This window comes from Trichechus manatus, unplaced genomic scaffold (genome assembly GCF_000243295.1).
Source record: "Trichechus manatus latirostris isolate Lorelei unplaced genomic scaffold, TriManLat1.0 scaffold00164, whole genome shotgun sequence".
In the NCBI taxonomy this organism is placed as follows: domain Eukaryota; kingdom Metazoa; phylum Chordata; class Mammalia; order Sirenia; family Trichechidae; genus Trichechus; species Trichechus manatus.
In genome coordinates, this window is record NW_004444100.1 from 5,734,007 (window position 1) to 5,749,571 (window position 15,565).

A 15,565-nucleotide genomic window follows, 5' to 3' on the forward strand; every position below is an offset into this window, starting at 1 on the left:
AGGTGCGCGTGACCCAAGCCATAATATTTTCAGTCGGGTGCTTGCAAAACCTGGGCAATGAATAAGGAATACTGAAGAAGAATTTATGCCTTTGAATTGTGGTGTTGGTGAAGAATATTGAATATACCATGGATTTCCAGAAGAATGAACAAATCTGTCTTGGAAGAAGTACAGCCAGCATGCTCCTTGATAGTGAGGATGGCAAGACTTCTTCTCACGTACTTTGGACATGTTATCAGGAGGAACCAGCCCCTGGGTAAGGACATCATGCTTGGTAAAGTAGAGGATCAGCAAAAAAGAGAAAGACCCTTAATGAGATGGATTGACACAGTGGCTGCAACAGTGGGCTCAAACATAGCGACGATCCTGAGGATGGTGCAGGACTGGGCAGTGTTTTGTTCTGTTGTATATAGGGTCGCTATTATTTGGAATTGACTATATGGCACCAGACAACAACAACAACAACAACAAGCTCCCTGAAATAACCCCCACTCCTCACTTACCAACATGGTTAGGTCCAAAGACCAGGTCTTTATATAGAAATCGGCATTATGGGAAAATGGAGGATGACTACATCACTACATAACTGCCAAATTGCATCATGTGTGTAACTACCAAATTACATCATTACACAACTGCCAAATCACTGAGAATCCTGGTCCAGCCAGGTTGACACAGTTTTAACCATCACAGGCAGCATTACTCTCACCTTGCACCTCGGCCTTCATTACTACCATAGCTACATCATTAATATGCAAAATAGTTGGATAGTAGATGTTATGGATTGACCTTGTGTCCCCCAAAAATGTGTGTCAACTTGGCTAGGCCATCATTCCCAGTATTGTGTGATTGTCCACCATTTTGTCATCTGATGTGATTTTCCTTGTGTTGTAAATCCTGCCTCTATGATGTTAATGAGGCAGGATTAGAGGTAGTTATGTTAGTGAGGCAGGATTCAATCTACAAGATTTTTGACACGTAAAAGAGACCAGCAAGCAGAGAGACAGGGGGACCTTATACCATCAAGAAAGCAACACCATGAGTAGAGTGAGTCCTTTGGACCCGGGGTTCCTGTGTGGAGAAGCTCCTAGTCCAGGGGAAGATTGATGACAACGACCTTCCTCCAGAGCTGACAGAGAGAGAAAACCTTCCACTGTAGCTGGCACCCTGAATTTGGACTTCTAGCCTACTAGACTGTGAGAAAATAAATTTCTCTTTGTTAAAGCCATCCACTTGTGGTATTTCTGTTATAGCAACAGTAGATGACTAAGACAGTAGATTTTCTACTATTATTGTAAATGCAAAATGTCAGATAACAAGATAGTTGATAACTGAGGACTAGGTGTACTGTGCTGAGAATAATTTTTAGGCCATGTCCAGGCTCACTGGGAAAGTTCTGTTAGATTAGCACGTCTACTCTGGACGATAAGGAGCCCTGGTGGTACAATAGTTAAGCACTCATCTGCTAACCAAAAAGTTGGCAGTTTGAACTCACTCAGCAGTTAAGAGGGAGAAAAGACATGGCAGTCTGCTCCCATAAAGATTACAGCCTAGCAAACCCTATGAGGCAGTTCTACTCTTTCACATGAGGTCAGCGATGAGTTGAAAATTCGACTAGGCACCCAGCAGCAACAACCCTGGATGATAAAGGGGAGAGTGGTGGAAGAAAGAGCCTTTCACAGAAGTTACTTTGGAATTGAGTAATGTTTTACAAAGGGCCTTATATCAAATTTTGTAGCTAGCGTTTAAAAAAAAAAAAAAAACTTTCATTAACTTTTGTCATAAGTAGTTTCATGAATGAAGGCCTCATTTTTAGAGTTAAAAGTGTGTCGTCCTTAAAGTACTTAATTTGAGAGTTTTCATTTGTTAATCATAAGCTGTAAGAGATTGTAGAGGTGGCTTCTAGTTAGTGTTTTAATGAGATGCAGCTTGATTCGAAAACTTCAAGGCAAAAAAAAAAAAAAAAATCCATTGCTGTCTAGTTGATTCTGACACAGAGTAGAAGTGTCCCATAGATTTTCCAAGGCTGTAATCTTTATGGCATCCAATTGCCCATCTTTTTCCTGTGGAACAGCTGGTGGATTTGAACTGCCAACCTTTTGGTTAGCAGCCAAGCCATTAACCACTGTGCCACTAGTGCGCTCTCTCTCTCTATGTATATGTATATGTATGTATGCTACAGTGCCCCAGGAAAGGCTGCCATTTATTGACTGCCTACTCCATGCTATTCAGAGTGATAGATGCTTTACATTCCCCACGTCCCCCACCAGCTTTATAGTACCTTTTGAGTTAGGCTTGAGTATTTGCTTTTTAAATGATCAGCAATTAAACCGTAGGGCATTTAGTAATTACCCAAGATGGTATGTCTGACAAGGTTGTGTAGCCAGGATTCAGACCAGTTTTTGTCTGGCTTCAAAGTCCTTGTTCTTAACAAAACCGGACCATGTCTTGTTGAAATCTGAGAGCACAGATGTTTCCCAGTGATGGTCTATGTTTTACATACACTTGAGGACAGCTTTTGGAGTTTGGTTTTACTGTCTTTACGTGTTGTAACTAAACCAAAACAGAGAAGCATTATTTTCTAATACTTGTCAATCATTATTTTCCAATATTTGCCAATGAGTTGTTTTTCTGTAGAGTGTAATGTTTCATTTAGCAAGCCTACAAAAGGTCAGCAGTTCAAATCCACCAGCTGCTCCCTGGAAACCCTATGGAGCAGTTCTACTGTGTCCTGTAGGGTCACTATAAGTTGGAATCCACTTGACGGCAGTGGGTACTCTGGTTTGAGTGAATTTACTTAAATTGAGACAGAAAATTCACTCATGATCTTTTATTGTTTGGGAAATAAATTATGTGTGAATTGTGTTCTCAAGGTGTTTATGTACTTAAATTTGGTTTGGAAAAAATAAATCTTGCAATTTGGCAAAAATATATTATTAGCAGAAGCATGTACTTTGGCGATATCTTAACTCAAACTGTAAATGTTATTGATAACGTCCTTTTCTTTTTTCCAGATTCCTTGGCATTACTCAGTTTTCACCTACACATGCCAGAAAGGCATTTCCTTGTTTTGACGAGCCAATCTACAAGGCTACTTTCAAAATCAGCATCAAGCATCAAGCAACCTATTTATCTTTATCCAATATGCCAGTGGAAACTTCTGTGTTTGAGGAAGATGGATGGGTTACGGATCACTTTTCACAGACCCCTCTCATGTCCACATATTACTTAGCCTGGGCAATTTGCAACTTCACATACAGAGAAACTACCACCAAGAGTGGGGTTGTTGTAAGTATTTTAAGCTTAATGATGTTTTTGGATAATGTACCCTCTGTAAAGTAACCTGATTTCTATATTAACAATGAATCATTTCTAACCTCTTTGTATTTTATTTAGCTGAATTCTTAACTCTTGGGGAACAATTATCTTCCTGGTTTCAGAGGATCAGAGAGGAACCTCTCTTCTGTACCTACCTCTTATTCCTTTAAACACTTGCCTACCCCCCGCCCCCATCCCTGTTTCTCCTGATTTCCACCTCCACTCCTGGCTATCTCTGGAGCAGCTGTTGTCTGTTTTGGGAAATTGCCCGCTTTGATTTATGAGACTGGGGAAAACGGCTTCTTTTTAAAGTTGGGAAGTATGTCAAATATACAGAAAATGGAGAATACTATAGTAAACCCCATGTACTTGCTAGGCAAATCTGTAAAACTAAACATTTTACTGTCATTGCTTCAGTCTAATTTAATTTTTGAGAAGGTAAAATAATGGATGGAGTTAAAACCCTCTCTGTACCTCTCCTTGATCTCATCATCTTATTGTCTTGCCCTCTTCCTTAGAGATCACTACTGTCCTGAATTTGGTGTTTGCCATTTCCATGAATATTATTATATAATTATTATGCATATATGTATCATGCTGTAAAATTTTATGTAAGTGGTTTTATACTATAGATATCATTCTGCAACTTAATTCATTTTATTTTTTGCATCAAGACTATGTTTTTGTGGTTGGTTTGGATAGAATGGTTGAATGACTACATCATAATTTGTCAATCCTCCTGTATATGAACATTTTAATTTTTCTGAATTTCAGCTATTAACAGTGCTTCAGTCAATATTTTTAGACATAAGTTCTTCTGACCATGTGCTAGAATTTCTGAAAGGTATAAACCTTTTTTCTACAGCAACGGGTTATGGGTTTTTTAAGGTTCTTTGAGCCCATTAACCGCCAGATGCAGGGATATGTTCTTAGGGAAGGGTGAGATATAATGAGCCTGGATAATTTACTGTTTGTATTAAGTTTATAAGGAGCCTTAGTGGTGCAATGGTTAATTACTCGGCCATTAACCTAAAGGTTGGCAGCTGAAACCCACCCAGTGGCTCCGTGGGAGAAAGACCTGGTGACTTGCTCCCTTAAAGATTGCAGTCTAGAAAATCCTATGGAGCAGTTCTATTCTGCCACATCAGGTTGCTAGGAGTCGAAAATCAACTCAATGGCACCTAATAATAACACAGTAAGTTTACAATAAAAATCAAGTGAATTCTGTTTGGTAACTGTCATTTGTGAGACGATAGTGTTCTAGACACAGTGGTTAAGAGCGTGGCTGCTAACCAAAATGTCAGCAGTTCAAATCTATCAGCCACTCCTTGGAAGCCCCATGGGGCAGTTCTGCTCTGTCCTATATGGTAGCTATGAGTTGGAGTCGACTCAATGGCAACAGGTTTTTTTTTTCTTGGTATACATTGCATTAGTCAGACTGAGTTAACACCCTTCTCTCTATTTCAATGGCTTAGGTGATAAATACGCTTTTATTTTAATTTTCATGTCAGCCCTAAGGCAGTGTACTATGATTCTGTTTTTCCAAATGAGTAAAGTAAATTGAGGTTTAAGGAGATTAAGTAACTTGCCCAAGGTCAAAATTAAGCAAGTGATAGAGCCATAAGTTGAACCTCTCTTGGTCTGATCCCAATTTTTGGGCTTTCCCTTTCTTCCTTAGGATCTATGTTTAACCATTTTTCCTGTGTGTCTGAAAGAGAATTCAAGTAGTAATTCTCCTGATCCAATGATGATCACATTCAGTGTTGACTGAACACAACAGTAGAGGTCAATAGAAATCTATATTCTTATTCTGTATGAAGTTCATAGCTCTATAATAACCTAAATTTTGACAAATATGTTTGGCTCAATAAATTTTCCTTACTGTTACTTTTCATTTAAATCACTGTGGAACCTGTTTAAAAAAAATAAATCTGCCTGCATACAAAATTAATATTATTATTGACTAGCTATGTATAGTGAATTCATCTACATAATCATTAAAATGATGTTCTTAGTGTTATGCATACTTGCTATAGAGGGGCATTTTACTTTTTTGGATTTATAATCATTTGATATGATGAATTCTTTTGATGTTTGTTGATGTCTCCTATGGACATTTCAAAGCTGTACACATGGGACCATCCAGAGAAAAGGAACACCAAGATAGCTCATTTCCTCTTACGCCTTTAAAAGTTGGTGTTTGACTTGCTGTGGGTATACTGGAAGTGCTTTCTTCTAGAATATTTTCTTTGAAGTATCTTAAAAATGTTCTCAGCCCTACACAACTATGCTTGTTGCTAAGTGACCCATGTTTAAAATCAGACGTACTCTAATTATTTAGATGTGACTTTTTATTAGAGTTGAGAATCTAATTAGTAAATATTTTAAAATTTCTACTTTATAATTTTTATGTAGAGAAGATAAAACATGCTACCAGAGAGCATTGAAAGGTCAACTGGAATAAACTTTTAGATTGTATAATCTAAAAATGCTAAGGTCAGTAAAAAGGAAAACCAAATTGCCATAGGGAGTTCTTATTTATCAACTGTGGAAATATGGTTTCAAAACCTCTGTTCCTCTGTCACTCTTTGGGAATCCAGTCTGTTTTCTTTCCACTGCCTTTCCCTCTCATTACTGGAGTACACAGGAATGACATTTCTCAACCCTTAACTAGAAGGAGTGAAAGTTTAGCTTTAGAATCTTGGGCATAGAATAGTCATGTGAAGTACAGGTGGTCATTTCAGATCAGAAGCTGAAACTCTTTTCTCTAGGATAGGAGAGAGGAACTTGAATAGCATCTTTCTTGTACATAGCTGAATTATAGCAGTGCCTCAAGTGAGCATATTTGAGACATCACCATCATTATTTGCTTATTAAGCCACTTACACTTTACAAAGCACTATCCTAAGTAGTTAGAAAGATAAAAAGCAGTCCAAAATCCCTTTAGTACAGGGATTGAAAATGCAGCCTTCGGAATGAATCCAAGCCTGCAGACATGTTTCGTTTACCTAGCCCCAAAATGGCTTAACATTTGTCTTTAATTAGTTGTCAAAATTTAGAAATTGGGAGATTATGCACAGTATTGTTTATTTCTGGCCCGTTTTGAAAAACTGGAAGATCTTGTAATACTGGGTTTGCATTCCAACTTGGTAATGTTCATCTTCATTTATTCTTTCAACAGATATTTATTGAATGCCCACTGTGTGCGAGGCATTGTCCTGGACTCTAGGGATATAACAACAAACAAAGTAGACAAAGTCTCATCTCTCAGGAAGCCTACATGCTAATGGAGAGAGAGAGACAATAAACAAATAAATGTGTATGTCAGGTGGGTGATATATGCTATGAAGAAAATCAGTGTTCTGAGCTGAGTGGTGGCTGACCCATTTACTTGCATTTACTGGCATTTGCTTCCCAGTGTAACTTAATCTAGACCACTTTTGTCCTTTTGTGCCGAGTCCACTTCACCTTCTTTGATCAGGTAGTTATTTGGGTTTTCAATACTTGTTTGGGGGATAATTCAGTAGGGGAGCCAAGGAATAAGGAGTAGGAAAGATAGGAATAGGAATAAGAAAAGCAATGAATTCACTAATTTTGAATTAGTGACAATAGCATTCACTAATTATCAAGTGAAAGTTGTAGAAGATAAGTTCAAGACAGTTTAGAAGAGGGAGAAATTTCTGTGGTTTGGAGTCTAGAGATCTACTTCATAGAAGAGGTGGGATTTAGTGTGGACTGAAGTGATGGTTTGGTCTTAGAGAAACAAATGTATGTATAAAATTCTAGGAAGAGGAGATGTTATGAAAAAGGTCACAGATACAGGGATATCTATGGGAGATAGTATGGCATTCTAGTTATAAACATGGATTTAAGAATCAGATAGGCCTGTTTTTCAATTTCGGCTCTGCTTCCATGTGATCTTAGTTAATTACTTAACCTCTCTTTATCACTTTTTTTTTTTTTTAACTGAAAATATGAATTCTTCCTTTACATTGTTGTCCCGGTTACTGTTGTGACAAAACAAACCACCCCAAAGCTTAGTGGCAGAAAACAACCACTTTATATACTGAAGGTTTCTGTGGGTTAGGAATTTGGACAGGGAACAGTGGGGATAGCTTGTTTCTACTCAATGATGTCTGGGGCCTCAGTTGAGGACTTTTGATAGTTAGGCGTGACTCAACATCGGGGGGCCAGAATGAGCTGGAAACATCTTCACCCGTGTGTTTGGGGTTAGTACTGGCAGTCTCTTTGGAACTTAGCTGGAGCTGTGGGCCAGATCACCTACATGTGGCCTCTCCATGTGGCCTGGGCTTCCAGAAAGCATGGTGGCCTCAGGGTGGTTGGACTTCTTACATGGTACTTCAGGGCTCTAAAGGTGAGTTTCCCAAAATAACTAGATGGAAGCTACATGACCTTTTCTGACTTATCTTCATAAGTCACTCAGTATCACATACACAACGTCTAATAGGTTCAAACAAGTTACTAAATATGGCCCTGATTCAGTAGCGAGGATGTAGACCCCACCTCTTGATAGGAGAAGTGTCAGATAATTTGTGGAAGTGTTTTAAAATCAATACAGTTTGCTCTCTGGCCATAAATCATTTCGGTTCATCCCATGTACAAAATCCACTCACCCCTTAAGAAAGGGTGAACCACCAATAGGTTTTATCCTATTACAGCATCAGGCCCAAGTTTGATGTCTAGGATCTCACCATATAATTTAGGTCCAGCTGCAGAGTGAGATCTTGGGTTTGGTCTCTTGGGCATGATTTCTCTTACTCTGAAGACCTGTCAAGTAAGAAGACAAGTTAGTTACCCCCTGCATACCCAATATGCAGTGGTAAAACAGGCATATGATTATTTCAATAGACACTCCCGTTCAAAAATAGAGAAAATGAGAGGATACAACAGTCAGTGGCCCATAGCAATTCTGAAATCCAATTGGGCACATGTTGCTAATTACTTTACTATGGCTCTTTGCTACTCTACTCCCTGTGAGTTGTTCTTCCTGGCACTTGGCCTCACCCATTGGGATCTTAGCATTGCTCTCTAAGTCTTCTTTTCTTTTCCAATTTAAAAGTAGTTTGCACAATTCAGTGACATTGATTACAGTCTTCAAGGTGTATAACAATTCTCACTATCCTTTTCCAAATTATTCCACCGTCATTAACATAAACTCACTGCCCCCTAAGCTTCTCATCTAATCTTTCTGGATGCTGTTGTCGATTTGATCCCACATAGATAACTCTTTGAAACAGCACAATGCTCAAGGCAGACATACTTTACCAATTAAGCTAAACTATTGTTTAGAATGTAACAAGGAGTACTATTATCAGCTCATCTCATGGTCTCTTCAGTTGAATAGAGTTTCTTGAATTGATAGCCACTCATGTTTCTGAATTTTAATTTACATTTAAACCCTTGATTTCGCCTTAATTTTTTTTTTAAAGGCTCCACTTTGATGTAATAATAAAGCACACTTATTTATACGCAGATTAGCTGTTAACAGGCTATATAACTACAGGCAGGAGAAATGCCACATTTCTTGGAATCAAAACCACAGCATTTTGAAAGATAAAACAAGTAGGTTATGATTGATTTACACATCATGAAAGAATATATAACTCAGGTGCTAAGACTTTATCTGTCTAAAATGTTTGCTTGATTTTCAATAAAGTTGTTTGCCTTTTGGCAATATATGAATAAACTCAGAAAAACTTACACTGACAAAAAAAAAGTAGTTTGTGGTTGTAATTGATAACCTTCTCCACTTATTTCCTACTAGTGAAAGGTTGGGAGTCAAAAGCCTCTTTTTCTTTTGTATTGCTTCTTTTGCTTTAAATTCAAGCAGTTGTTAATTCTTTAAAAAACTGTGGGATTTTTTATGTATCAAGTTGTATCCACTCCATTAGACAAAATTACCCTCACAGATCTCACAAAATTACCCTCACAAATCTCTTTGAGATGGGCCTTTTTCTACATTCAGGCTTTGTGGACTGATGCCCTTATGTCTGTTAAACGCCCTATTATTTAAGAGACAAGGCTTATGAGGCACACCCTTGAGATCCTCAAAAAGCCTTTTGTCTGTTTGAAAAAGTCTATGAGGGACCACTTTAAGAGTTTTAGGGGTCTTAACAAAATCACACCCTTGGCATCATCTTTAGATGATGTTTTTTTCAGACAGTGCCCTAGATTTGATTTTTTTTCTTTTAGGCTGTTTCTTACTTTGAGAATCTTCTGCCATCTGTAGAGTCTGGGAAGGAAAAACAGTTTTAATTTCAAACCCAGAAAGTCCTGGATCTTTTATATTTTCTCTAACTTTTACTTGAAAACTGTACAGTTTGTTCTTAACTTATTTTCCTTTTCTTGTGTTTTTTTCATGGCCAGTGATAAGCCAGGTGGCACTTTCAGTGTTCTGCCTGAAAATCTCCTTAGCTAGAAAATAGTTTAATAGTTTTATTTCTCATTTTTCATGGTACTACAGGCAACAGTGTAGCCAAACTTTCTGCCACTACATAACAAAGGCCCTTTCTCATTCAGCTTCTAATAACATTTATCTTATTATCTTTGAAGCCCTCACCAACAGCTTCCACTCATAGTCTGCTTATAACCCTTCCAGCTTTTGCCTATCACTAGTTCCAAAGCCATGACTGCATGTTTTAAGCTTTTGTTACGGTCATGTCCTAGGTATCAAAATCTATTTTGGTTGATATTGCTGCATAGTAAACCACCTCAGAACTTAACAATATAAAATAATTATTTCATCATGCTCTGGATTCCGTATGTCAGGAATTCAGATAATGCATAGTAGGGAACAACTTGTCTCTTCTTCATAATGTCTGAGCTCTCAGCTGGGGAGGCTCAATGGCTGGGATAACAAGATATAGTGGGGACTGGAATCATCTGGAGGCATCTTCGCTCAAGTGTCTAGTGGTTGATGCTGTGGTCTGGCACCTCAGTTGAGGCTCTTAGCTATACATGGCCTCTCCCTGTTGTTTGAGCTTCTTTGAAGCATGGTGACCACATGGTGATTGAACTTACCTGCTGATTTAGGCCTCCAAAAACAAATGTACAAAGAAATTTACATCATCCGTTCCTTCCATTATAAATGGTTATGGAGAATTATATTAGTCACCATCTTTTTCTTTTTTATTGTTAGCAGCGTAGAAATTGTATTACCTTTTCTGATCTAGCCTCAGTGTCGCTTTTACTACACACTCTGTTAGTTACAACCAGTCACTAAGTTGACTCACATTCAAGGGGAGGGGACACAGACTCCATCTCTCAATGAGGATAGTGTCAAAGAAGTTGCAGACATGTTTTCAAACCACCATAGTTGTTATAAATATTGTAAGAGATTATGTATATGAAAGGGAGCCCTGGAGCCGCAGTGATTAAGTGCTCAGCTGCTAACTGAAATGTCAGTGTTTTGAACTGACCAACTGCTCCATGGAAGAAAGATGTAGCAGTCTGCTTCTGTAAAGATTTACAGCCTTGGAAACCCTATGTGGCAGTTTTATTCTGTCCTGTAAGGTTCCTATGGATCAGAATCAACTTGATGGCAACGGTTTTGGTTTAATGTATATGAAATCACAAGCACAATGCTTGGCACATAGTACTTTGATGACTATAATTAAATTGGTATGTTCAGAAGACATATAAGGGAGTAGTGATAAGTAAATTTAAGAGGTAGACGTAAATTGCGTCCTTCTGTGTGTTGCTGTAGAGTCGACTCCAACTCATAGCAACCCTGCAGGACAGAGTAGAACTGCCCCATACGGCTTCCAAGGAGCAGCTGGTGGATTTGAACTACCGACCTTTTGGTTAGCAGCAAGCTCTTAACCACTGTGCCACTAGGGCTCCAGATGTAAACTAGATTATGGAAAACCTTGATACTAGGTTAATATTTAAGATTTAATCACCGAACAATAAGAGCCACTGGAAATTTTAAAGCTGCATAAAAAAACAAACACAAACCCATTACAGTGGAGTTGATTCCGACTCATAGCGACCCTATAGAACAGAAGAACTGCCTGATAGGGTTTCCAAGGCTGTAAATCTTTACAGAAGCAGACTGCCACATCTTTCTCCCATGGAGTAGCTGGTGGGTTCAAACCGTAGGCCTTTTGATTAGCAGCTGAGTGCTTAACCACTGCAGCACTAGGACTCCTTTAAAGCTGCATACATGTGTATAATTTTGATAATCTGCTGTAACGTTTGTGAACATGAGAGACTGGAAGTAGGGAGTCCATTTAGGACTAGAGTAGTTATAATTTAAAATGAATAGAATAGTATAGATACAAAAGACATTTTAAGAGAAGAGTTGGTAGGACTTGGTGAGGGGCAAAGGATAGGAAGAACAAAAAGTTGAGGAAGCAAAGAGGTAAGAATGACTTTAAGGTTTAAGGTAATAACAGTTCTTTATTTTCCATCCTCAAGATTCACTTTGTATTCTGAACCAGTTATCGCAACCAGTGTGGGTTTTCATCTTCCTGGCCAGTCCCTTGGGTTCATAATCTACACTGCCCAAATGATCTGTTCATCACATTCTAAATGGTTATATAGAATTTTATTAGGCAGCATTCTCTTGTTAGCAGCTAACGAAGCTCAATTTAAGCTCAAGCAAAAAAAGGACAATTTTTAGAAAGAGATTAGGATATCTCATAGAATCCCAGGTCAGGGATGGACTTGAGGTTTGAGCACTGTGAGGAACTCATGAATCCTATTTCAGGTTGTATTAGTTTCCTAGGGCTGTTGTAGCAAATTGTCATGAACTGGGTGGCTTAAGACAATAGAAATTTGTTGTCTCACCATTCTGGAGACTGGAAGTCTAAAATCAAGGTTTCTGCAGGGCCATGCTCCCTCTGAAGGCTCTAGGGAAAAATCTTTCCTTGCCTTTTCCAACTTCTGTTGTTTCCCAGTAATCCTTGTCCTTTCAGTGATTCCTATAAATACATCACTCTAGCCTCTACAGTATTCCCTGCATGTGTGTCTCTGTGTCTCTTCTGTTTTTTTAAGGACACCAATTGTATTGGATTAGGACCCACCCAACTCCATTATGGCCTCATCTTAACTAATTACATGTGCAGAGACCCTATTTCTAAATAAGGTCACATTCACAGATGCTATGGGTAGGACTTGAATATATCTTTTTGGGGACACAGTTCAACCCCCAACACAGGTCCTTGTAAATGCTTCTTCTGTTTCATTTTTTCTCTCTTACTGTGGATATTCTTCCTCTGTTTTTTGGTTCACATGATGGAATACTCTGCCCAGATTACCAGATTTTAGATATTGCTATGCATATTACAAGAGAGAAGGTGACTTTTATAAATTCCAATTCATAGGAAGTGTATTGATTGCCTTTGTTTGAGCCCGCTGATATTTCTGGTTGCTGCGTTTAGAAAGTACACATGGGTGTTGCTAAAAGTGAGAGTTTCTAGAGAAGGAATGCAGGCAGAAAACACCACATGTGCCCAAAGCATACATTTTAGGGGGAAAGTGCACACGACATGTACATGCATATAAGGCACGTTTCTGATGCTCAGGTTTTACTGAAGATATTTCGTATATTCATTTAAAAAAATGGGATTACTATTCTGTGTGGTTTCCTATTGAGAACAAAACTTAGGTCTCATTTTAACAAGAGAAGTAGGTTAGTGTACTCTAGCATATATTTCAGTTTAAAAAAAAATCCATGCTATAAAAAGGAGTCTTATTGTCATTAGCCATTCTGTTTTGATTGTATTTCACATAAATGACCCACAGAGAAAGAAAAAAGCGATAACAAAAGTGTTGGTTTGCAATCTATTTAGGAATAGAAGCAGAGACTTCCTGACTACCCCAGGAAGAGTTAGTCATCCTCCTCCTCTCCACTCTTAAAATACTTTCCGCACTTATCTCTCATAGCCGTTACACAGCTGTTCATAGTCCTTTCTTGCTGGCCTCTTTGTCCATCTAAGCTGTGAACACTTTGAGCAGGTACCTTGTCTTACTCATCATCGTTGTACGTTCAGTAGTTCATATTGTGTGTAGAAAATGGTAGGTACTTAGTGAAAGTCCGATGGATGTCTGAATGAGTGAATTCTTTTCAGAGAGGTCACAATGCCAGGGTCTTCTAATACTTTTTGGTTAGTCAATATGTTTTTGTTGTTGTTCGGTGCCTTCGAGTCAGTTCCAACTCATAGTGACCCTATAGGACAGAGTACAACTGCCCCATAGAGTTTCCAGGGAGCGGCTGGTGGATTTGGACAGCAGACCTTTTGGTTAGCAGCTGAGCTGTTAACCACTACACCACCAGGGCTCCACAGTTAGAATGTAGGGCATGAAAATTCATGACAAGCAATTCTGACCAATATTGAAATACCAATAGCAAGTGTTGTAATACAGATACCATCACTTTTAAGTAACTCTGCAGGAAGATGTGGGTGAAAAGAGTTGTTAAAGAGACTACTGAGGAGCAAAAGTTTTACTGCCAAATAGGGAACTGAATCTGGCAGAGTCTAGGCTCTGGAAGATTCAGTGCCAGGGAGGAGAAATGAGAGTTTTTTTTTAAACTGAAAGATTAGGAATTGTTTCTGTCCTCTTAGGAAAGCAAAGTCTTGGAGTGTTTTGTTGATTGGTTGGTGATAGCTGGGCTTGTCAGCTAGATGGGCCTAAGCTGGCTGACGGTGGTCTACTGTGATGTGGGTGCCTGCCCTGGGGTCATGGTGTCCAGCTTGCCTCTGCTGTGTGAGAGATGTGCCTGAGTCAGGATTGGGTCACTAAGATCAGCATTGCTATCAGCAGGCTAGATTACCAGGTCAGGGTTTAATGGGGTCAAGGAGTTTGAGAACTTAAAAAGTAAAAAAATATAATTGATAAACCTCAAGAGATTTATTTGTGTGGTGGAAACAGAACAGGTAGGTTCTGTTAGGGAGTGAGTGTAAGGTGAAGAAATGGATGCAATGATTGTAGACTATGTCTTCAAGAGTGTGCTAGTTAAGTGTAGAACCTAGTGCAAGTGATTTTTAGATCATGGCAGAACTGAATTTATAAGAAGAGGTTTCCAGATAGTAGCCAAGGGTCACCTAATGTTTAATGGCATGTCTCTGTGGGAGAAATACCCAGCACTATTTTGTGCATTTCTGCAAGTTTTATGAACCCAGAAATAGGAATAGAGAAAGCAAATGCAGAGAGAATCAACCTGGGGGACTGACAAGGCACATATAGCCAGTGGTCAACAGTGCAAGATATCTAGAGTGACAGCAAAAGCATTGTTGAGGTCATTGGCCATGGTGTCTGGAGGAGCTAGGAGGCAAGCAAATTCACAACAGGAGCCCACAGGTAGGCAAGTGAAAAATGGATTGGGAGGGCTCGAAGAATATAAGTCACCAGGAGACTAAAAAATAGATTCACCGAGTAGAGTGATGAAGTGGATGAGGTAGAGAGATGGTCTGTGATAGAGAGGAAGGTTTCAGATTTCTAGGTAAGCTGGAGGAATTTTAAGCCTGTTACTGCAAAGTTGGGTGGATAAAGGGGAATGAAGATAGAATCATGGAGTGTACAGAGGTAAGGTAACAGTGACACCAGATTGGAACAGATTTTAATAACATTAAAGGGAGAATCCTTGAGAATGTTAATGAGCCAGGCTTCAGACTAATTGAAGAAGTGTAAGACCTGGAGGCCTGGATGGGAAAAGGATTTGTGAATGGCAAGAATTCCAAAAAAGGAGAATGTTTTTCATGGAAGTGGAGGAATAGTGGTATAAAAGCAGCAGTAGTGGGAGCTGTGAATGTGGTCATCCCTCTCTCTGGCTCTGAGGGTGGATGAGTTGTTGTTAGGTGCCAACTCATAGCAACCTTATGTACAACAGAACGAAACACTGCCTGGTCCTGCCTCATCCTCACAATTGTGCTGGAGCCCACTGTTGCAGCCACTGTGTCAATCTGTTTCATTGAGGGCCTTCCTCTTTTTCACTGACCCTCTACTTTACCAAGCATGATGTCCTTCTCCAGGGTCTGCTCCCTCCTGATGACATGTCCAAAGTACTTGAGATGAATTTTCACCATCCTCGCTTCTAAGGAGCATTCTGGCTGTACTTCTTCCAAGACAGATTTGTTTGTTCTTCTGGCAGTCCATTGTAGATTCAGTATTCTTCGCCAACCTCATAATTCAAAGGCATCAATTCTTCTTCGGTCTTTCTTATTCATTGTCTAGCTTTTGCACGTATATGAGGTGATTGAAAATACCATGGCTTGGGTCAGGC

At 39.1% G+C, this 15,565-nt stretch overlaps 1 protein-coding gene across 1 annotated transcript in view; it reads left to right on the forward strand.

The window, feature by feature from the left end:
- Positions 1-15,565, forward strand: part of TRHDE (thyrotropin releasing hormone degrading enzyme) — a 433,889-nt gene that overhangs the window by 13,322 nt on the left and 405,002 nt on the right. The window contains exon 2 of the mRNA XM_004386459.2: positions 3,015-3,288. Coding sequence (XP_004386516.2) covers positions 3,015-3,288 — 274 coding nt within the window. The remainder of the gene's footprint in view (positions 1-3,014; positions 3,289-15,565) is intronic.